Source organism: Heterocephalus glaber, unplaced genomic scaffold (genome assembly GCF_053883595.1).
Source record: "Heterocephalus glaber isolate CG9 unplaced genomic scaffold, H.glaber_assembly_v1.0 deba00001104, whole genome shotgun sequence".
NCBI lineage: Eukaryota > Metazoa > Chordata > Mammalia > Rodentia > Bathyergidae > Heterocephalus > Heterocephalus glaber.
In genome coordinates this window covers 649,587-673,454 of record NW_028258193.1, presented here as the reverse complement: position 1 = coordinate 673,454, position 23,868 = coordinate 649,587, and the positions used below count along the sequence as shown (strand labels likewise).

The 23,868-nt window shown below is 53.9% G+C and overlaps 1 protein-coding gene across 9 annotated transcripts in view; it reads right to left on the bottom strand.

Annotated features, from left to right (window-relative positions):
• Positions 1-23,868, bottom strand: part of Dlgap2 (DLG associated protein 2) — a 520,842-nt gene that overhangs the window by 301,766 nt on the left and 195,208 nt on the right. For 4 of the 9 annotated variants that reach the window (XM_087210077.1, XM_087210080.1, XM_004869560.3 and 1 more), the window contains exon 1: positions 17,401-17,913. The exons of the other annotated variants lie outside the window; for them this stretch is intronic. Coding sequence is in view for 2 of the 4 variants with exons in the window: in XM_004869560.3 (XP_004869617.2) it covers positions 17,401-17,434 (34 nt within the window). In the remaining 2 variants the exon portion in view is untranslated. Of the gene's footprint in view, positions 1-17,400; positions 17,914-23,868 lie in introns of those variants that run through there. 9 annotated transcript variants of the gene reach the window in all.

Genomic DNA, 23,868 nt, shown 5'->3' with positions numbered 1-23,868 from the left:
GGATGGAATCACACTCCCTACATTCCACATTTGTACAGAAACACAAGCTGACATCAGGGCAAAAACCGGGAGAAGCACAGAGCAGCTCCTGAGCTGTGCTGAAGCTGGGGTCACTGGACTCTGCCTTGCTGATGCCCCGTTAGGAAGGCCATGGCTTCCTGTCACTCCCTGTGGGAGCTGACATGCCCAGGCCTCACTCCAGCTCCCTGGCTCTGGGGGGCCCAGCCTTTGGATGTGCGGAGACTCCGGCCAGCCAGGAGGGGCCTCAGGGGCAAGGGATGGTGCCCCTGAGCTCACCGGAGCTCGCCTCTTCCACCCTCACAGCAGGCATGGGCAGCGCAGGCAGAGCTGGCTCCAGAGAGGGGCTGACTTCACCTCCACCCCAGAGGGAGAATCCCTCTTACTTTAACTGTTCATTCGTTTGTTCCTTCATTCTTCCACCCACTGTGGTACTGGCGATGAACCCACCCTGAGCTACATCCCCAGCCCTTTATTTTTTTATCGGTAAGTTGCCCAGGAGGGACTCCAGGAACTTGTGATCTTCCTGCCTTAGCTCCCAGAGTGCTAGGATTATACACAGGTGCCAGCACGCCCAGCAAACCCTGTGCTCAGCTATCTCTGCATCCTCTCTCCTCTTTCTCATTAGTTCACCAACTCACAGTTAATGAGAACACTACTTGGCCTCAAAATTAGTAAACACCTATAATTTCCCACCACATTTGCTAAATACCCGATTCCAACCCCAATTCTGAACAAAGATCCTAGTGCTCACCCTGCAGGGAGGGAGAGCTCAGATTACAAGCCCTGGGAAGCAGGGACCCTGGGGGACAGGTGAAAGCCACTGACACCAAGCAGAGCAGGCACTGGAGGAGGTGCCATGATCCCACCGGCAAGTGGCTGTGGGGACACTGAGGGGAAGGGGCGGTCTGTGTCCACACCGAGCTGTGTGGCGGGCAGCCTGTGCAGACCCGGATGTCCAAGCAGGCAGGTGCGGTGAGGACTCTGCTTTTGCATTTCCCCTGGCTGGCTATGCCAGGGGTGTGCAGTGGATGGGGAAGCTGTCCATGCTCTCTCCTTGCTTGCCTCCAGAGACCCAGAAAGGCTGTGGCTCTGCCTGCTGAGGCCTCCTGGTCTCATGGCAAAGGCAGGGAAGCTAAGACAGTGCTGGCTCCAGAAAGCAAAGGATGGGTGAGGGCAGAAACCACTGTGGTGGGAGCCCTGGGCGGCTCTGGGAGGGGAGCAGGCTTGGGGGCATCCACTGCAGAGGGCCAAGGCTTCGAGGGGGCGGCAGAAAGGGAGAGCTGGAGGGAGGAGGATGCAGCCAGAAGGCTGGAGCACTGGACAGAGAAACCTCTCTGTACAGAAAGATGGGGCAGGAGGGGCCGAACCTCTGCAGTCACCACCCATGTGACCGAGAGGCGGGTGGAAGAGAAGGCAAGCATGCTGCCTGCAGGTGCAGCAGGAACTCTAGAGTTCTACCTGCCACCTGCTGTGCTTGCCCTGGCCCAGGAGAGGAGCCAGACTCACTCCACACCCAGGGCAGCATGAAAAAGACCAAGGCCAGCACAGAGCACGGCCAATGGGTGGAAGGACTGGGAACCTCATGGACTGCAGAGCAGAAGGCCTGGAGCACATTTGTAATGGTGGGCAGGGGCTGGGGACAGGAAGACAGCACAGCATAGCACCCCCGACACAGGGGAGACCCCAGATGTAGCCTGCAGCCAGGTGGGGGCGCCAGGGGAATGCACTCAGCTCCAGCTGGCTTTACACGAAGGGCAGGAGAACAGGATAGGGAAGTCCCACAGCCAGAATGCTGCAAACCACCGACTTGAGAGATGTTTAAATTCTCCCTGAGGTCAGTGAGTTCTCATGAAGCAAAAAGGTTGCTTTCTTCACAATCAAGCAAGAGATTCTCACCACAGCCTGAATTCGTGCTGGGGGATGGAGAGGACAGACCTCAAACGTTATGATTTTACATTTTGCCACTGAAATGAGCACAGCCCTTTATCAACCCCCTAGACACATGAGTCACCTTCTATATTAAGAAAAAAACACTGCGGTGCAAAACAGGATTTTTCTCTTGAAAGTACATTCATAGTTTTGATATCTAAATTTTGGAACTCTGCATAATTACTGAATTGTGTACTGCTCTCGAACTCAAAGTGAGCTCTTTGGGCTCTCATCAGTCATCTACTTTAGAAGAGCATGCCATTAACTGCCCCTGCCTGGCCAACCACTGATATCTGGTTCTCCACAATTCATGGTGTCAATATAGTTACGAGGGAAAGGTCATCACCAAACTCATACTTAAACATTCATACTCCTTTACATACACTTCAGGGGGTGCTCCAGCTCCATTCAAAATACTTGGAGTATAAATCTGGGTCAGAAAGTCAATACTTCAAAAAGTATACTACTAGTACTCTGGAAGGCTGAGGTTGGAGCACTGCAAGTTTGAGTCCAGCTTGAGAAACTCAATGACTTAAGAGGACTCTGTCTGAAAATACAAAATAAAAAAGGGCTGGGGATGTAGCTCAGAGAGAAAGCTCTGGGTTCAATTCTCAGTACGGCAAAACAAACAAATATAAATAAACAAATACAATGACTACAGTGTCCTGCATGATACATGATACTTCCTAAAACCAAGCAAGGAATTAAAACGTGGTGGTTGCTCTGAGTACCTCTCCAGAGGCCGGTGTGACAGGAATTATCACTGAACAGATGCAGGGTGCCGACTACAGCCAGCAGACGTGGGTATGAAAAGGCTGTCCACTGCACCAGGAGGTCATTGCCGCCGTCCAGGGTCCCTGTGTGAGATCCTCTGTGAAAAGTGCCTTTCGGAGTTTAGCCAAGCCCCCTCCAGAAGCGTCTTTAAGATGCTTCCCTCTCTTGAGAGCTACCCGGGCACCACATCTCTTGCAGGTGTGGCTGACTGTAAACTCAGAGTCCAACCTCAAAGAGTCACGGTCACTGCAGACCTCCTTCCTTCTTAATGAATGCTGACATTCATTAAGGTGGTAACATTTCAGTATATCTTACTACAATCCCACCACAGACTCTTGTTAATAAAAAGTTCTATGAAATATTTTCTGTCAATGAGTAAGACTAGGAAATAAACCTCTAATTCTACCCTACTTCATGTTTCAATGGTTTCGGGGACTGCCCGTCTTAAGTTCCACTTTCCCACATCAAATCAGTCACCACTAAGAACCTGCACCAAGCCTTGTGTTCCTGCTGGGTTCCAAGCAGACGACACCTTTCAAAGGGGGAGCCTGGCCTCTGTGAGGATGAGAGGCACCATGGGGAGCCGCTGCTGTGCCCTGCCCAGCCCTGCCAGAACTGGCTCACCAGTGCCAGTGTGGACTTAATGCTCCTCTTCATGGGTGTCCCAGATCCACTGCCTCCCTCTGCCTGATCCAGACCCCGTCACCATCCCCTAAGGTAATTCTTAAGAATAAAGAAAGTATCGAAATGTGAAGACCAAAAAGAGAGAAGAGAGCGAGAGAGAAAAACATTTTCAAACAATTTTTGCAAAAAGTCTAAGAAGATTATTTTGGATCATGAGTACAACACACTTTGTATGTGGTTCTCAACCCACTCCTCGAGCTCAGCCCCAAAGGCTGTGTTTTGGGTGCAGGCAGCGGTTTGTGTGACCTGCTCAACACACGAGGACCGTGTCAGCGGCACCAGGCCCTGTGGCTCCAAGAGAGGACAAAGCTGCCATTGCCCGCCTATCTTTGGTTTCCTCCGCGATTAGCTTGCAGGCTAGAGGGCGTCCTCCTGTCGTCCTGAGTGGATTAAGTGACACCACTGCACCCGTGGCATCCATCCACTACCAGAGACCAGGGTGTGCTTCCCTGATGTTTGCTCTCTTTCGCACTGGGGATAGCATCACATTTAGAACGTGCAATGTTTTCAGTTTTACAAAGTTCTAGGTATAATGGGTGCCCTGCAATAGGAGAAAGGCAATAACCCATGAACAGAATGGCCTAATAGGAAAAACATCGCCAAGATTTTCTCTTAAAATATTTAACTCACTATGAACCAGGAATTCGATCACATGGAGAGCAATGCCTAAGAACAAGTGTTTGTTAGTCTACCCATGCAGGCCCTGGCAAGGCCCTGGGGGAAGCACGCTCCGTGCTTCCACAACCTCACAGTGACATGTTCTTTCCTGCTAACATGATAGGGGTGACTTCACACACCGGCAAGCACGAGAAAGCACATTCAAACCCGATTATCTCAATTACAGAAAACAATAGGGCAAACACTGGAATAAATTTAATTAGTGTTTTTAAATTATCACCTGAATAAAGCCTTACTCTAAATTTTATACACAAACTTACTTCCTATGTATGCTGATGAAATAACATATGTGTAACTTCAAAATGTTAAATTACCAAGTTATGGGTAGCCTCCTTGTTTTCACAAATAGCCAAGTTGTAGGTGTTTATCATTTCAGAGAATATAGTATTCCTTTAGAGCACTACTCAATGCAGTAAATTTCCAGTACAAGAAAAACTGGACAACTCCTCAGGGTGCCATATAAGTGGGCTTGACCTAGCATAAATTTGCCACATAGAGGCTTTGAAAAAGAGTTGAAATATATTAGTACTCATGATTCACACCTAGAAATGGGGGAGACAGTAGATCCAGGTGTATCGTGAGCTGAGATGCACAACCAAGGCCTCTGCTGAGCTGCTGCTATGTGGTCAGCACCCAGGACAGCTCAGCAGACAGGCCTTCCTCTGCCCCATATGGTCAGCACCCATGTAGCTCAGCGGACAGCCCTTCCCCTGGCCTGCATGGTCAGCACTGCGACAGCTCAGCGGACAGGCCTTTCTCTGCCCCACATGGTCAGCACCCATGCAGCTCAGCGGATAGCCTTTACCCTGGCCTGCATGGTCAGCACTGGGACAGCTCAGCGGACAGGCCTTCCTCTGCCCCACATGGTCAGCACTGGGACAGCTCAGTGGACAGCCGTTCCCCTGGCCTGGATGGTCAGCACTGCAACAGCTCAGCGGACAGGCCTTCCTCTGCCCCACATGGTCAGCACCCATGCAGCTCAGTGGACAGCCCTTCCCCTGGCCTGCATGGTCAGTATCCAGAATGGCTCTGCCTGATTCACTCACTGCGTAAGGCCACACAGGAACTCTGCTTCTCTGATGTTTGCCGGCCTCTTTAAACCCACAAGCTGATGGTGATCCTCTAAGCACCTCTAGTGCACCTTCTTGAAGTGCGTCTTCTCTGAGAGCCATAAAGGGAAAGTAGCCATGCAAGCTCTAACAGGGCGCGTGGGGACAGGGCGGAGCTGCAGGAGGAAATGGAGACAGCAGCACTGAGGACGGGGTCAGGGTGCTCTGTGCCGGCTGCAGGCTCAGCACACTGTGGGGGACAGTCCTGCTGGGAGGTCTATGCCTCCAACGGAACACACCCCAGCTTCACAGTGACATCCCGCAGGTGCCTGCCAGCAGCTGCAGAGGTGGTTCACCCCTGGTTCCTTGAACCCTACACCTCTCTCCTCTTCCTTCACCTGCAGAATCACAGCTAGAACCAGGGCTCTGGTTCACAGAAGAGTCGATGTCCGGGCATTTGTCAGACTGTCACAATGCCATGTGGCACTGGGTGCCCTGTGCCACCACTACCGTTTACCATGGAATGGCTTCTTCTTGCTCCAGGGTAGATTCCAGATGCACCTCAAGTCTGCTCCAAAGTCCCCCTCTGAGAGGTCCCCTCCCACACCCGGACTGGCATCAAGCTGGCTGTCCCTGTCCACCACACCAAGGCCTCCTCTTTCTCATGTGTTTGCCTGCTGCTGCTGCTGCTGCTTACACTCCTGATTTCCCTCCTACTAGATGCGACCTCCTTCAGTTCCCGGGTCACATGTTCATTCTCTGCACCTGCCAAGCCCAGGGCAGCTCCTATGCATGGTTCACACTCCATAAATGATCCAGAGACAAACGCATGGCCCATGGAACCTCTTTCCCTGTCAGGAGTCCAGCCATGAGTACAATCAGGAGCAGCAGCATAAGGCAGCTTGTAAGCCACGCCAGCACTTAGCAAACCATCTGGCTCTCAGTGAGTGATCAATAGATGCTGCTCACTTGATTGTAATTTTTGAAAAATAGTTTCAACAAAACAAGAAATTCGAGCATCACTACTTAAAAAGACAGGGTGCACATAGGTGCGTGTGTGCACACATACACACACAAACCACACATTTATATGAAAACATGCTTAAAAGAATTAAAAGTGAAGTCACAGAGATGATACTTGCCAAACACAAGGTTGGTAAATAACTGGTAACCAGAATATGCAAAGAACTCTTCAAACTCAACAGTGAGAGAAAATCCAACTTAAAAATACGCCAAAGTTCTGAACCACGGGGAAGAACCCAGCTGGCAGGCAAGCCCAGGAGAAGATGCTCTACAGCTTGAGCCATCAACACAATCTGGAGACACGGGAAGCCACTGCACATCCGCAGGGCCATCAGAGCCAGATGCTCGTGACCCCACGTGGGTGCCGGTGAGGACGTGGGGCACCAGGGCTCTCTGAAGACACTGAAGGGCGCAGCCACCTTGGAGGGCGTCTGCAGCTTCCCGCAGGCCTGAACATGCTCTTAGCATAAGACCCAGCATCGCGTTCCTTGGCACTGAGAAAAGGGAACTCAAGACTTTGCTCCCCGCAGAAACGGGCACACAGATGTCTGCAGTAGCTTTATTCATAATGCCAAAGGCTGGGAAGCAAGCAAGATGTTGTCCAGTGGGTGAATGGATAAACCGTAGCATGTCCAGAGAATACCAGTTGTCTTGCACTGAGAAGAACTGTACTACCAAGCCCTAAAGAGCAGAGGAAACTTCAATGCCCACTACCAAGTGAAGAAGCTAGGCTGAAAAGGCTGTGGGCTGCATGAGTCCAGCTCAGTGACCCTCGAGCACAGGGAGGAGACAGGAAGAGACTGTGCTACTGTGGTGGTGGACGTGTGCCACTGCGCTTGTGCCCAGCCCCACAGAATGCACAACTCTGAATGCCAACAACAGACTTCAGTGGGTGACGATATTGTATCAGCATCGGCAGCAAATGTTGTAGCCCTGGTTTGTCCATGGTCACGAATGTACCTCACTAATGCAAGACACTACAGCAGAGAAGGCTACATATGGGCAGCGTGGGGAGTCTGGGAACGTAGCACTTTCTGCTCAACCTCTGTAGAACTACAACTACTCCTCAAAGTTACAGCGGCCAATTTTTAAAACAGTGCTAGTGTGTTCTTATCAACGAGATTCTTGGTGAGTAAATGTCCTGCACTGGAGAAGACCCTCCGGGGAGCCAGCATTGTGGGGAGCTGGGACAGGAACAGGGAGAACTGGCTGCCATTCCTACTAAAGTGCGGGACGTAGGGACAGTGACATGCCACGAGGTGACAGGGGAGGCAGCAACTCCCTTCTCACCTCGGGGAGGTGGCAGCCAGGGAGGGCGCAGTGACCATGAGGCCCTGGGCTTACGGAGAGAAAACAAGGGCAGAGTGGAACTGCACACCACGGGTGCAGTGGCCAAGGACACATCTGCTCGCTTCACGGCTGTTCTTGGTGCAAACCCAGATGGGGAATCTGGCAGACTTCCTGGTATCCATCTGGTGAACCTCTAGTGGGCATCATCTCCAGCCTCAGGCAGCAGGAGTCTGTCATTGTCCATAAGACTGCTTTGTGGGTGAAGAAGCAGAGCAGGCGGGAGCCAACACTGGGCACCCAGGCACATGGGTCCTATGACCCAGCATCTTATTTTCAAAACCGAGGCCCAGCCCACTGCAAGTTCCAGGCCCGAGGATGAGGGTGTCCCAGGGCCACGCACCGGAGAAGCAGAGGTCAGGAAACCACACGGGTGGACTCAGGCCCCCTGAATTCACACTGCCAGGCCTGTGCCTGTGTTTGGAAATGGAGTCCCACAAGGTAACTAGTTGGGGCAGCGCTGGGAAGAGGTCCCAACTCAACAAGCCCAGTGCATCCTCACTGGATGGGGTGGTGGGAGAAGGTTCTACCAGGTCACACGTGTGAAGGTGTAGACTGATATCAGGGTGAGGCAGCAACAAGCCGAAAACCCAAGGATCTCTTGGTGTCCGTGGGCCCTGAGGGAACTGGCCACTGCCTGTGGTCTTGGCCTGCTAGCCTGCACCACTATGAGAAGACAGGTAAGTGTGAGAAGCCCTAGAGCAGTGTCGGCAAACCTGTGGCATGTGTGCCGCAGCAGGCTGTTTGTTATCACTGAAAGCTCTAAAAGGTTCGTCATCCCTGCCCGAGAAGGTGCTCTGTCTGGCCATCCCAGCACCACTGCATCAGGCTGATCAGGAGGAAGGACTCCTTGTCCTTCCCTAGATCCACAGCACACTGCAAGGACAGAGGCAGTGTCATCCCGGCCCCGTGAAGGCAGAGGCCGTCAAGCTGGAGCAGTGCCCCTAGTCCGCTCAGTGGCTGCAAGGCCACAGGGCTACTTCCCTCGCGGCGGGCAGACATCGTGCCCCACACTCTGCCCACCTACACAGCTGCATCGCCCTTGCTCTGCTCCAGAGCCTGAGACCCCAGAGCCCGAGGTCCAACTCACATGCAGGATGAAGCAGGGTACACAGCTCCTGTCCCCCATCTTCCCCACTCCCAGCTGCTGTGTGGTCACCTGCTCACACAGAGAGGCTGGCTGTGCAGGGAAAGGGAGTGGGTGGGGGAAGATGGCCCAGTCCAGGGTCCACAGGACAAACTGATGCTTTCATCCACTTCTCCCCAAGGGCCAGCCTAGATTCCATTCCCACCAAGTCCCCCATGGGCCAAACACACTCACCGATGGGGCTGTCTCTGAGAAATGCATGTCAGGTGATCCTGCCATCGCACGCACACAGGACTCAGACGCTACTGCTGCACAGCACCATCATCATGCTGAGCATGGAAAGTCTGTGCACAGCAGCATCACCATGGACACGAGTGACACCTCCGCTGACATCATCGTGCCCATGACACCACTCGGTGGCAGGAATTTTCGTTCTATCTTGTGGGATGCTGTCACATATGCGGTCCATAAGTGGCTCCCAGCTCTCCAGCTATGAAGCCTCGGGGTGGTCTAGCTGACTCCAGGAAGAGGAGGGTGAGCGGCCGGGAGCCAGGTGGCCCCAGCAGAGGGTGGGTCTCTGAACCTCAGGACAGGCTCAGCCCCCCCCCCCCGCCATGGAAAAGAGCCCCTTTGCTCCTATGACCTGGGTAAAAGGTCTGTAGTCAACTATAGTGCGAACTGAGCAGCCGGGCAGATGTGGCACAGTATGCCTGTCTGTCACTGTGAGCCATGTGGTTCAGCTGGTCCAAAGGTTGGACACAAACACCCTCCAGGATGCCCTCCCTGGACTCAGCCAGGGCCCCACAAAAGACACCCACGTCCACGGAGGGAAGCAGCTGTTTCAGCAAGCCCAAGGCTCGTGCCAGAGTCCCCACTCAGGGAAATGTCCACCAGAGACCAAGTCCACAGTGCACAGGGCCCCCCCCGCCAGGTCAGCCTCTCCTTGGGGCAGGGAGCCCCAGAGTGGAGTCTTGGGGCACAGTGTCTCCTGGAGGGCATGGAACACAGGTGCCTTGTGTGGGTCGGTTCTGCATGCTGAGCTCACCAGAGTGAGTCTACATTCCCATGAGTTTCATGCCCACAGCTACACTGTAACACAGATCCAAAATACAGATGGCTTGGCAAGTTCCACAGGCAGTCCCAGATCCTCTACGCCTGTTAGGAAGGCTGTGGAGTGACCATTTCTTAATCATGTCAGCCACAGAGCTATGCAGTTCCAGGCGCTCCTGTAAAGCAAACGATTTGGCTGTTTGTATCATATGCACCTTTAAAAAAATGAGTCTTTAGAGTAAATTAGAAAAAGAAAAATAAATTGCCACGTTCTGAAGGCAGGAGAGAAAGCAGACCTTGGTCTTCTCCTCCATAAATAACAGCTTCCACCATGATCCTGATGGTTTGCAGTCAGAGGAGCTCAGACAATGAAATTCAAACCTGGACACATCTCAAGGAGCCCCTGAGTTGAATTCAGCTCCTCTGGACAGCACCCATCCTCAGTGGCAGGGAGACCCCTGGGAGCCCTTCCCTGGCATGGAGCCCCCCTGGCCCTTCTCAGCCAGCACGGCCCCACTCAAGGGCTCACTGCATCCACCCCTTTCGCTCCAGCATCAGAAGTTCCCTGCTCTGGAGAGAACCTGCCCGGGCAAATTCACACCACACCTCTCCAGCGGGCACCGACACTCCAGAGGCCAGTGTGCACTGCGTCCTCCCTCCCAGGACTTGCCGGCTGAGATTAAACAAACGCCGGTGCCCAACAATATCAAGAGGACACCCAAGCAGTATCAAAGTCCACTCAAACTTGCGGCATTTCCACAAGAGAATCACACACAGCGACAGATGGACAGTTACAAACGATACCGGTGAAAGTTAACGACTAAGAAGCTCTGTGCTTTCCCCCAACAGCCCTGGTAAAGATGGAGGGAGGAGGAAAAGGCAGACAGGACCTGTGCCTGCCCTGCATGGTCTGGGACAGCAGAGACTCCTGTAACTGCAGTGTGCCCAGCACCTTCCACGTGTACAGCGATGGGCCTGGTGCTGCAACTCAGCCTCAGCTTGGCTGGGATGGCAGGAGGCAGGCTTGGGAACATGTGGTTCCTGATTCGCGTGGCTTCAAGCAGCCACCTCTGCCAGGCAGCAGTGACCGGCCAACGGCTGGTGCACTGACAAGGATCACACACAAACCATCGATCCAGATCCTGCAGCTTCCGTAAAATCGGGCACATGTGCCCCAGCTTGGGTCTTGGGGTGTGCCAGAAAAGCACGTCGCTCTTGGTAGAAGTCCTTCTTTGGCCAAATGACTGGGTGATTAAACATCCTCCTTTCTCTGAGATACACGCACACACATATATCAAACCTGCACGTATATTTAGTCCGCATGCATGCACATGCGTGCACACACACAGATACACATGATAGAGAAGTGTGTTAGTTACTTTTCTCTTTTCTGAAACAAAATACCAGACACCCAAAGTTAAAGGGAAAGGGGTTTATTTGGCTTACAGTTTGTAGCGGTTTCAGTCCACAATGAGCCAGCTCCAAGGCAGGGATGGCAAACAGGCATCACAGAGCAGAAGCAACATGGCACACGAGGCAGCAAGGGTAACAAGAGGGTTACCTGCCCCTTTTATCTTATTCAGACTACTTAGGGCAGGAAGCACTCACACCCTTAATCCTAGTGCCCTTGAGCCTAGCACTGCATCATGAATCAATTCCAGCTTCACACGCTCCACATCAAGCCTAAGACCACATGAGGGTTTGCGGGGACATCCAGACCCAAACCACAACAGGACTACATCTAAACTATGCACGTCCATGAACCTGCATGGCACAGGGAGTGGGCAGCTGTGGCTGGTGAAAGGTCCATGACACAGAAGGATGTCACACCACCCTGGCCCACAGCGGCTGGAGCATGTGCTTCCCGAGTGGAACCTAGAGCCACCGGCCGGAGCAGCACCCATGTCTCCCTGGAGTGTAGTGATCAGGGGCAGTGGACAGGCTCCTTGCTGCGAGGGGAAGGAGTCCCCACACAGCCACCCTTGAAGGTCAAGAGGAAGGGAACCGGGGAGTCACTGTGGGATTCCCCAGGCAGTGTCCAAGGGGTGGGTGCTCGACTGCCCAAGAGAAATGGTGGCTGTGGATCTAACTCTGGAAGAGCGCGGCGTCCGCACTCACAGGAGTGATGCTGGACAGCAGCATCAGGTTCCCTCCTCTAGCCTTCTGCTCTGCAGAGGCTGGGTCTGCTGGAAGTCACTGCAGCACACAGCCAGTCTCTGGTGTCCCCAAACAGGAGCCCCAGCCCAGCCCCACGTCCACGCTCTGGTTCCACTCAGCACGTGTGGATGCTGATTCTCATCTGCCCCAGGCTGTTTGCTGAGATGTTCAGCTGGACTTCAAGACATCTATCCCAACATCTGCCGCTCCGCTCCTGCTCCAGGGCCAGGATGCAGTCCCAGCGGTTTCCGGCGGGCGCTGGGGCACTGGTCGTGGCAGCTCATCTCAGAACCTGCAGAGTGGTGCCCCTGCATGGAAAAGCCAACGTGGCCCTTCATCCAAGGGAAACCCACTGACGCTCCCCAGTACGAGCTGAGGGGAGAAGTGTTTTACAAGATGACTTTGCCTTGCTGTCTTCTCCGTAAGTGGAAAACCCTTTTTAGAAACATCTCTGTGGAGAGCATGGCTTGGTTCAGAGTCTCTCAAGCACTAAGGTCCCACGATGCTCCCCAGAAACTCATAAACGAAAATGCTAAAAACTCTTGTCCCAGCTCACCTTGCTTATGTTACATGATTCTACAAATGTCCTGGCTGACCTCACGGCTGGAAGGCAGTGTGCGTGTGAGGTCCCCGCCTCCTCCCCAGGTCCTCCCGGCCAGCCACAGTGCCGCGATCCGCGATCCACGCCCTTCACCCGGCTGCGGGCCTGTAGAGAGGACAGCTCGGCCTGGGGCCCTGGGGCCCAACCGTGCCTCCAGAACACGTCTCTCCTGCATCATTCTTCCAGCAACTAAAACTGCTGTCACCATGTCAGCTGCAACAAATGTGTGTGTCCACAGCACCAGGCAGGCCATCCGTCACCCACCAGCGGGCATTTTTCATGTTCGTTTTTGTTACCCGAACTTTATATCCATTGGGCACATCCTTGGGGGTCATTTGAGGTCTGGGCCAGGCAAAGGTGTTGAGCGCAGAGGCAGAGCCCAGGCTATCTGAGCCCTGGCACCAGGGCTTCACCTCCCGCTCACTTCCTTCAGCAAAACCCACATCCTGGGAGCATTGTCATTAAAGAAGCGGGGGGGGCACCCCGGGAAGACGGTCGCGGCCAGGCCCAGCACCCAGGGCTCTGTAGCCCACCCAGCCCAGTTGCCACCCTGCCACCTTCCCTCTTTTCCTATCCTGCACAGCCATCCGGCCTCCAGAGGGGGAAAAGCAGCCCCAGACCCAGACAGAAACCCTGCAGGCCAGTGACACAGCCCAAGACACAACCAAACCCTGTCAGATGGCCGAATCCCAAACGCCAACCCACCGGACACAGATGGGAACCCCTCTTCATTGCTGGGGGGAACAACAGAGGAAGAGCTGCCTTGGAAGGCAGTCGGGCAGGTCCTGCAGATCCTGAGAAGCCAAGGTCATCTCAGGGCACGAAGTGCACTCCTTTATTTACCAAGTGAGTTGGAAATTTGAGTCCATACAAAACCCACTGGCAGATGGGTACAGCAGCTTTGTCACCAGTACCTGGGCTGCAAAGCAACCAAGTTGCCCTCAGTAGGCGGAGGGTAAACTGCAGCTCAGCCAGACAGCAGAACAATACTCAGACTAAAAATGCCGGCTCGCGCTATGGAGCCATAAAAAGACACATGCAAACTTCACATGTCTCCGGAGGTACAAGGAGCAAGGGTGGGGAGGCTGCCACCATGGCTCCACAGGCAGAGCTCTGGGCAGGACGCGGTCAGCGGTCACGGGAGCTGGAGCAGGTGAGTGGGTGGAGCCCTGAAGATCTGCGCACCGGGAAACTACTCTGTGCGGCCCCGGTGTCCATGCACATGGGAGGGGCCCCGTGTAAGTGTGCAAGCCAGACTGCTGGTGACGATGTGTCAGGTGGTCAGGGTCAGCAGTAGACAGGCCCTCTGAGGGACACAGATGGCAGCAAGTTGCAGGGCATGGGGGACCTCTCTGGGTCGTCTGCTTGATTTTTCTATTTATAAAAGTTGCTCTGCCAAACGTCTTTGAAAAAGCAAAAACGTTGTCACTCGGCCATGAGGCTCGATTTCCTCATCTGCAAAATGGGTAGGAAATTCTCTGGCGGGCCACATAGCGATGCGCTGTCACCACGACATGACGATTCCCAACACAGCCTCCTCCCTGCAGCTGCTCCCCGCTGGGCTCCTCTCAACACCCCATCCGCTCCAAGCCCACTCGGCCCCAGGACCAGAAGGTCTCCTGCAGCAGGCACCCTGGCTCAGGCCCCCAGGAACAGATAGGTTGGAAGCCCCAGTGGAAGGGATGGCAGGTCTCCTGCAAGGTGACACTGTAGAGGGCACAGCTGCGGGCCTGCTCAGCTGTCCACTGGGGACAGAGGATGACAGATGGCTGGACAGTCTCTGCCAAGAGCAGTGGAAGGCTCAGAGGCGAGACATCCATCTCCCACAAACCCCACTGCAAGCAGGGCCTGCAGCAGGCCCAGGCAGGATGCAGAGGCCTGGGGACCCCCACCTGCAACCGTGAGTCAGGGCCCAGGAGGACAAGGGTGGGCTGTAGCTGCAGGGGGTGCCCCATGATGCACCCATCAGGGTTCCCCAAGGCTGCCCTGCTGGCCCCATTCTGCCCCAGAGCAGTGAGTGAACATCCATACTTGAGCACAGTGAGGGGGAAGGATTTGCCCTTCTCCACCTGACCTGTGCTGCCAGGGAGCAGACCCAGGCTGAGGGACAGCTCCTTATGCTGTGCAAAGCTAGACCTGAGGTGGACCCAAGGCATTGGCCCCATGCCCTCCAAGCCTCGGAGTCCAGCCTTGTAGTAACAAATACCTCAGAAAGATTTCCTGGAGCTCTGGGGACCCACACTATTCAGAACTGGGGACCCTAACAATCAGGAGGAGAGCCAGCACCGGGCACACTGCAGTGAGGGCCAGGAAGGGGTGCACAGGGCTGTGAGGGCACTGAGTAGAGCCCCAGTGAGAGCAAAGTGCCCCAAGGATGCCCCATGGCAGGGAGCATCTGTGTCTCCTGATTAATAACGAGCAGCACCACAGCCTGTGGGCTTAGGGATGCAACCCCGCCCATGAAGGCAGAGCAAAGTGCTCTGTGATGAAACAGGGAAGTGCCAGCCCCAGTGAACATGCACTTCACACGCACATGTGCACAGGAAAGCGGTTCCACACCCACCGTCCCCTATACAGGAATGTGTGCCTACTTTCCTGATGTCAGGCATATGAAAAATGCTACTTTTATGACCAGTATTACCCTGAAATAATCAGGAATGAAATAATGGTCCAGTAACCAAATTCCTGGCAGAGCTGCCGCTCGGGGTGAGCAGCTGCCCAGGTCTGAGCCGGAGTCCATGGAGCCCCTGCCCATGAGACCGGTCCTTGCCCGCCCCTGGATTGAGGCTTCTTCGACCAGGTGCACTCGGCATTGGGGGACCCGTGAACACTGGGGGGACACACAGGTGAGGTGTGGGCTTCATCTTAAGACCTCAGCCTCACACTCTGCCACCCATGAGCTCCCATCCAGCCGTTCCTGTCCCTGCCACAGACCCTCAGCTTGGCGCTGGCCAGGTGGGGATGGCGTCGAGCTCCTATGGGGATGCACAAAACAGGACAGACCAGAGAGAAAGCACTGTCCAAACCTCGGAGCTGGCCCCAGAGCCCCATCCCTGCAGGTCAAGAGCTCACTGTCAGCCTGCAGGGACTGAATTCAGTCTCATTCACCAGCGCACAGACTTGCTGAATAATGAGAAAGCTGGGAAGTCAAATGGCCTGTAAGGAAAGCGGTATTGTTTCAGAAAACAAAGCGTGCATGTGGCTTAGAAGTTACCAGTGCTGGTTTACTGACACGAAAGGAGAGGAGTAAGCCCTTCAGCAAACACACAGGCCCATGGACAAAGGGCGTTTGAGCTGGGGAAGGGCTGTGACCTGTCTGCTCAACAGCAGTGCACATCTTGCCAGTGAGTGTGGTCACCATACGTCACTTATTTTCTGGTTGTCCACCTTCATTTTAATTACAAACAAACTGAAGTGATTTGGTTTACAAAGAAAAGCAGTGCTCACACCCACAGACACTTAGCACTGAGTAAATCTGCAATTCAGGGCGAGCACTGACTTCGTGCAGAGCCACCTGCTCCTCAGGCAGGCGTCTTGCTCGCGCCATGACCTGAGAGCTTCTCATCCGTGCAGTTCCTCCAAATAGCATCTTCTGCCTGGGCCACAGACCCTGCAGAAGGCTGGCATCTGCCCGTGTCCAGGAATCACACAGTCACATGTGTGAGTGCTCCCTGAGATCTGGCCTCTGTGACAGATGATCTGGTAGGAAAATACTTGTTGCTGGATGTCCAAGAGACCCACATGGCTAGAAAAAGTCCTGCTGCCCTGCCCTGACATAGTTGTGAGCAGATCCAAAGCCACAGAGCACTCCATTTTAACACCGAGCCTCTGTTGGGCCATACATCCGAGCTCTGGGGACAAAATTATGAATGGGGCTGTCAAACTCCACTGGGACGGGGGAGGCCAATGACAGCTCCTGTCTGGGCGTGCTTGGTCCTCCCTAGCGTAACCTCTGCAGGAGACAGCAGGAACTTGTGAGCAAGGAGTTACCAGATGCCTAGTGCACAACATTCAGCCTCGTGGGGAAGGGGCTGGACCCTCCCATTCTGTTTAGCGAGGCACCTGTTTCTGCACAAGGAAGAGCAAGCGAACCCAACGCAAAGTATCAGCAGAGCACAAGCAAGGGAAGGAGGATTAGAGTGCCCTCACCCTCACCTACTACCACGTCCCTGTGGCCGAGCCATCTGGGGTGTGCGCTGGCGCCCAGTGCCTCAGGTAGCCCCAGCCAACTGTGCCCTCCACAGCCTCAGAGCCTCCCCAGAGCCGAGCACCAAGCACCAGATCCTCCGCTCTGCTTCAGAAGTGCCTTTCTGCCGCCCATGAAGACAAATGCAGGCAATGCCTCACAGCAGGCTCCTCAGCCCAGCATCTCCTCTTCTCCTTTCCTCTGCCTCCTGCAGCTGCGAGGGGCACCAGCTCCCCCTGCACCAGGCATCACAAAGGAAGCCCATCTGCATCTCCTCCGTCTCCTGCACATAAAAGCATGGGCTTTAATAACTGCAGGTCCCTGATCTACTCATTCCCCAAGGAATCCTGAACCAGCAGCCCAGCTGCTGTGTTGCTGTACTAAAGCAAGAGCCAGCCAGGAGAGTTCTGGCAATACAGATCGCTCTTGTATTCAGTGATTATCAGGAGAACGGTTAATTGGACACTGAACTTGTCTTCACAGAATGACAGTGCTGTAGTTCCGGACTGCTATGCAGCACTGTGCCCCTAAATCCTCCATGGCAATTAAAATGCTCCTTGATTGCAGTAATACTCATCCCCTGGGCCACCGCCACTGTCCCTGGCAGAGGAGTGCTGGACTTGAAAAGCAGTGCAGCCTAGGGTTGTGAGTCGGGGCAATGAAAAACCATGCTGCAAAGTACTGAGAGGCAAGCAGCCCCCTGGGCTGACCAGCCCAGCGCTAACCAGCTCCTCAGCATCTACCTGATGCCACAGCTCCGTGCAAGTGCACGTCCAGGGGGCGAAAAGTAAGAAATGACTGGTTCTTGACTTACCGAGGCTCGGTGGCAGCTGCACTGCTGGCAGCATCCAAATGCAAGGAGCAGAGGATTCTCAGCAGGCAGACAGGGGCTGCGTGCTTGGGCTGGAGGGAGGCCAGGAGGACCCAGCGTGTGTCCCTGCTCCGGTCAGTCCTGAGTCCAGCCAGGCTACCACACAGCTCTGCAAAACAAGCACACTGCAGCAGGGTGGCGGGCAGAGGACCGAGATGCATGTCCCATATATTCAAGCATAATAGAAAACACGGATCTGGAGTGGACTGCATGTGGATGTGGGGGCTGCCTGGCACGGAGCGGAAGAGGCAGGCGCGTGGCTGCTAACGGAATTAGCCATGGAGACGGACGCCTTGATTAGTGCGCGGTGCCGTCCCCCGGGACATCGATTCAAGAGAGCAGGTGCTCGGTCTGCTGCCTCCTCAGATGGACGTCTCTAATCTCATTTCACCAATGATCCCATTTAGACAGAGCCACGGATTGTGATGATATCACTCACTTGGGGAGCCATACATGGGCAACTTCCTAGGGCGCGTCACCACACTGACGACACAGGGCTTCTCAAGAGTGAGTGGGCAGGGTGCTGGGAGAGGCTGTGCACCCGCAGCGCCTGTTGGCTGGCTGCTCCCTGCCTTCGAGACCATCCTCAGGGAAGTTGCAGGGGACCAGAGAGCCCTCCACTCAGCTGAGCTGCAGGCGAGCGGGAGGAGAGTACAGCTTGAGGGCTGGAGCATGCTAGCCTCTGCACAGCCCTCTGCTTGCTGCCTGGATGCTGCCAGGCTGGAAACACAGGGAAAGTGCTCTGTGCACAGCGAGGGGCTGGGTCTTTTGTGACCGCTGGCATCTGAGGCTCCACCAACAGCCACCACCACGTGTCTTACTCCACAGAGCCACAGCTGGAGGGACAGAGGCAAAAGGGAAGATGAAGTGTCACCCAGGTCAGGGTGGCCACAAGTCCTCACTTGCGACAGAGAAGCTTCCCTTAGGTGCAGATGCAGTCAGTCAAGGAGCTGAGATTTATGCACACACTATTCTCTTCAAGTCTGAAGTCTTTTCTGCCTTCAAAGAAAGCTGGTGGTGAAATCCAAAAGCAAGAGAAAGGAAGGTCAGGGAAGCTGCCCGTGAGTGTGGGGGCAGGGCCAGTGCTCAGGCAGGTCCTTCTCACACAGGGTCTCCCCAGCTCTGCCCTCGGCCACACCAGTGACTCACTGGTGCACGTGGAAAAGGCACTGTGTCCACTCCACAGGATGCCTCACTGTGAATAGCAGCATGAGACTTTCAGACTAAACTAGGCTAGCACGGAGCTGGAGACTATCTTGTGGGCCAGTGGTGAGCTCTGTGAAGGCAGTGGCTTCGACTCCACACTGGTCTTGCTGTTGGAGAAGTATCCCTGAGCCAAACTCACACACACTCACACGCGCCTACATTTATTATTCAAGGTTAAAATGCCAAATACACCAAAGCTGTAAATCTCCATTCCTCATATCTGCTTCACCAATGCATCGGTTACTCCCAAGGTCCCTGCACTTGGTCTCAGAGACAGCGGGACAGCTGCCTGCTGCCTGGGTGAGCTCAGACCTGGGCTGCGCCCTCAGCGGAGGCCTCACCACTATCACCGGGTGGGCTGAGCACATCCGCTAATTCTTCCATCCGGGTCCCCAGAATGGATCTTGTCTGAAGTATGACCTTTACAGATGCAATTAATAAAGGATCTTGATGAGCTTTTCTCTGATTTAGGAAGACAGCATCCTTACAAGAGGGGACTGAGATGCACAAACTGTAGAGAAATGGCTGCACTGAGGTGGAATAGGATTTGAGTGATGTGTTCCCGTCGCAGGAGCCAAGGCTCCCCTTGCCAGCAGGCACAGGGCAAAGGCTGGCAGGGGTGCTCTTAGGGCCTCCAGGTGGTGCAGGCCCTGCCACTTCTGCACCTTCAGACTCCTGGCCTCCAGGAAGGAGAGGGGATTAACATCTGCTGCCTGTAGCCACTCCATCCATGGTGCTGTGCTGGAGTTCCCCCGGGAAACTAATGAAGTTGTGTAGGCCCTGGTTGTGACCAGCTGCTGGTTCTATGGCCCTGGATATGCCCAAGAGCTGGTTCCAAGGTCATGAATGTGTCCATGCCCTGGCTCTGTCCTGGACCTGTCTGAGCACTGATCCTGGGCCCAGGTCAGACTCCAGAACATTGTACAACAGACATCACAGGAAATTCTTAGAGCCAGACTCAGTTCCCAGGTACCACCACCCCAGCAAGAACTCAAGCAGCCAGTCATGTGTGTCCAGACTCCTCCCCACCCCATTCTGCATCCTCAAAGTCTCCAGCTGCTAACATAGCTGACTCCTTTGAAGTGCCACCCAGAACAGTAATGGGCACCATGACCACGCTCCATTCACTAGCCTGTGTCACCTCCTTCTGGCATCTGCTCCATCACCCTGGAAACAGAGTCCACTCACAACATGGCCTCTCGCAGGAAGAGGGCCGGGACAAGGGTGCAGCCTGCAGCGCCCCCACAATGGTGTTTATCCACGGTGGGGACCAGCTAGAAGAAGCTAGACCCAGGCCAGCAGCTGCACCTGCCCTCCTGAGCTCCCAGCAAGGAGAGAGACCAAGCTAGCAAACTGCAAGGACAGCTTGCACTCAGGTTGGCCCGAGCCAGGGGCTTTGCTCATCAATCCCCATAACCAACGAGGTGGTGTTCTTGGAGGCAAACTGAGGCACTGCTGAGCAAAGAGTCTAGACCACTGGACTCAGGATGTGGCTCCATAGCCCACAGCCCTAACTCAAAGCTGTGCCTCACTGAGAAAACCAAAGAGTGACTGGCAGCACACAGGGGAGCAAATGCCCAGTGATAAGCGACACTGGCCGCCCAGAGGATGGGCAGGAATGAAGGGCAACTGGGACCATGACAGCAGGCTGGACCATTGTCTGAGGTGGCCAGGGGACCACTGGGCTCGGGGTCTTCAGGATGCAGGCAGCCTGAGGTCTGAGTACATGTGGGCACCGGAAGGGGCCCTAGGGACCTTGTGCCATCCCCAGAATGCAAGCTCTGCAGTGTCACTTGAGCAGATGCTGCTGGGGCACTGCCACCACCCACAGCCCCATGGAGCCAAGCAAAATTTGCTGAGAGTTGCAAGTGAGCATCCTGAGCTCTGCTAAGGTCTTCTGCAGTGGTCCAGGGGCTGCCACCACAGGGGAAACTGAGGTTCAGATGTGGTAGGTGACTTGCATAGTGACACGGTATGTTCCTGATTTCTAACCCCGTGGTCAGAGGTGCTGCCCTTGTGTGTCACATCTAGGACAGGCTGAGCTCCTCTCAGGAGTGAGTCGGACAGATAATTAGAGCCATGCCAGTGACAGGTTACACAGCCCACGTGCTTGATGACTGCAAACTCGAGGCTGACCAGGTCTGAGCAGCAGTGCCTCCTCCCCAGCCAACCTCCTCCACCGGGCCCTGCCACAGTGTCACTGAGGCTGGCTGAAAACCCTCACACGAGAGGATGCAAAGGCCATCTACAGAACTGTACCCGCAGTGTCACGCCGTGCAGAGTGGATCAGACTGTGCACTGAATGCACCTCGGTCAGCCTGGGCTTTAGGACCCCATGTCCAGGGGCATTTCGGACCTCAGCTGCCTGCCTCCAGGAACTCAGCTTGTCCTCACGGCCCAAAGAACCCACTGCCTGCTCGCAAAGCCACTTCCCAGTCCCCACAGCCGGGCCTCCAGACAAAGGCAAAGATAAGGGCCTGCTAGCGAGCAGGCTTGACGCCCACAGAGGCTGCCACCCAGAAGGGGCTGGTCCTGCCAGCTCTGTGCCTTCACACTCTGGGCCTCCAGGAACATGATGCCTCCCCACACGTGGGGACTGAGCGGGGCCATGGGACCCCTATCCCTAGCAGGACTGCTGAGCTCCCTGAGGCCAACAGCAACAGAAAGCTTTTACAACCATGGGTTCACACCTTCCACAGAGAGAAGAGCAAGGAGTGAGGAGCTGGTCCACAGAACAGCCAGTGCAGCAACCTCCTCAGCTCTGCATCCTGAGATGTCTCGGCCTTAACAAGTGCTTTGTTTTGCTACATTAAATTAAAGATTACTTTCCTGGAAATGCATCCTAAGCGCTACTGTGGTATCAGTGAGTGCAGTCACAATCCTCAGAGATGAAAGGCCATGAGGTGTTGGCAACAGTCCTCACTCAGAGGAGTTACCCAGAGGCCTTCTGGTGCCTGGTCCTGCTACACTCCCAGCAAGAAGAGCTGGGGTTTAGAGCTCAGATTTCTGATCTTTCAGAGGTCAGCATAAGAAATCAAGACAGTGCAACCAGAAATTGCAGAGATAAGAAACAAACTTCAGAATACTCAGGGCAATGACATTTACAGCTATAAAAGGGGAAAAAAATTAGGCGACTGAAGATTTATGCCCTTGTTTACACATAGTAAAAAGAATAATTTTGTAAAACTGAAACCACAAGCAGCATTTGAATATGTGGAGTAATATGAACAGTATGTAATTGAAATTCACCTGTGAGTATGAGTGAATTTTAATTTATTCATGTTTCCTAATCACCTATGTTAATACAAATGGCTGGCATCAGTTTATCACAACCTCATGCATATATAATGCAAACTCAGTGTCCTGGTATCAGACCTTCTCTTGCATCAAGTACTTCCACAGGTTGTACAGATCAAAGGTTGCAGTGGCAAGTCCACAACTCAGGCATTTACTTGCAGTGAAACATGTATCTTAGGGGATCCACTGTTTTCTGAATTACCAAATACTGTCTCTCCCTCTACTTTTATGACTCACTGGAAATGAAGGCAGAGGACTTAGGGGGAGATTAGCATGTGTGGAGATCCTACCAGGTGCCTGTAAAATTTCAATCGGACTGAGGCACTGTAGCCACTTGGATGCAGGTGGCTGGGGTATTCCCATTCCACAACTGAAAACAGCTTGGCAGGGTCAAAACTCCAACCCAGCTTGATCAGCCCTGAAGTGAGTGCTGGCTCCAGCACAATATGAACAGAATTCCAGGGACAGGTAAGTCAGCCTCCTGTGCTCAGAACATCAGGAACTGGCCTTGGGGAAAACAGTTACACAGCCAGCCAGAGAACAAAGAATGACCCTTGGAATGCAGATTCAAAACATGCAAATGTCTTGAAATCAAGACCCAAAATAAAGGCACTAGGGAGAAGAGGAGAGAACAGGGGGGAGAGCTGAAGTGAACCAGAACAGAGAGACATGGGCATTAACCCCTGTGCCACAGGTGGAGCTGTGGAGGCACTAGAAGTATGGACCCAGAGAGCTCAGAGAGGCACAGGCACTTAGGAGGAGCGGGCTATAACCCCAGAATGCTATGGCAAAGGTTACGGCCACCCATACAATTATTCCACAGGATACACTTGACCAGGAGCATGTCAAAGGTTATAATCAGAACAATAGGGACAGGTTCTCCTAAAGTGAAAGTATAATTTTCAAATGCCCTGCCAGTTCAGAGCTGCTTTAGGGCGTTATATGACAGAGACCTGGCCCTGAAATAGCCCCACCTGCTACAGATGGGGCCGCCGTGCTCCACACCTCTGCTCTCCATGCCAGGCCATTTCTGCATCTCCACACCACCCAGGGCCTCACAGACAATCATCACTTTGGGTTTTTTGGTACCGGGGATTAAACTCAGGACCTTGCGCTTCCAAAGCAGGTGGCAAAACCACTGAGCTAAATCCCCAGCCCTAGATAATCATGGTCTGCCTCTCTACCAACCCTTTTTGGCAGACAAATGAGCGTGACTGTCTCTTACATGTGCCGATGAACAGGTGGGGGATCCAGAGATTCATTATCTCATCCAAATCCATGATGGGAGAGTGGGGACTCAAGCCTGGGTCTGCCAGACTCTGGGGCCTTCTCAGGATGAGCTTCCCCAGCAGAAAGAGCTGTTGCTCATTTTCAGCATGGGGCTGCACAAGCACAGAGCTGAGGACCTCCTGGCAGGGACCGTGGCTTTGGGGTTCACTTCATGGAGCTGCAGGAGGATCCCAGCCCGATGAGAAGCCTCAGAGAGCATTTCCTGTGCTGTGTCAATGTCTGTGCTGGGAAGAGAAAGCCTTTTCTCTTGGTGTTTGATGACGACTATTTGTCAGAGGACTATTAATAAATAACCTATGGGTGAATCTCTTGTAAGCAGTAAACTCAAAATTTAAATGCAAACATGAAGCCAGATCCTGTCTGACCACCCAGATGGGTGGCAGTCTGCATCACCCATCACACTGACAACTTGACCTGAGGAGAGACTGCAGGGTTGGGTGGTCACAAGTCACTGTCCTTGCAGTGAAAAGCAGAAACCAAGATGCCAGCTTAGCAGCTGCAGATAAAGTTATTGATGAACACCTCTGTCATCTTCCTTAAAATGCATTTTGAGAGCTCAGGGCACACACCCCAAGCACCCGTTGCTGAACTGTCCCTTCCATGGCTTTGAATCTCGGC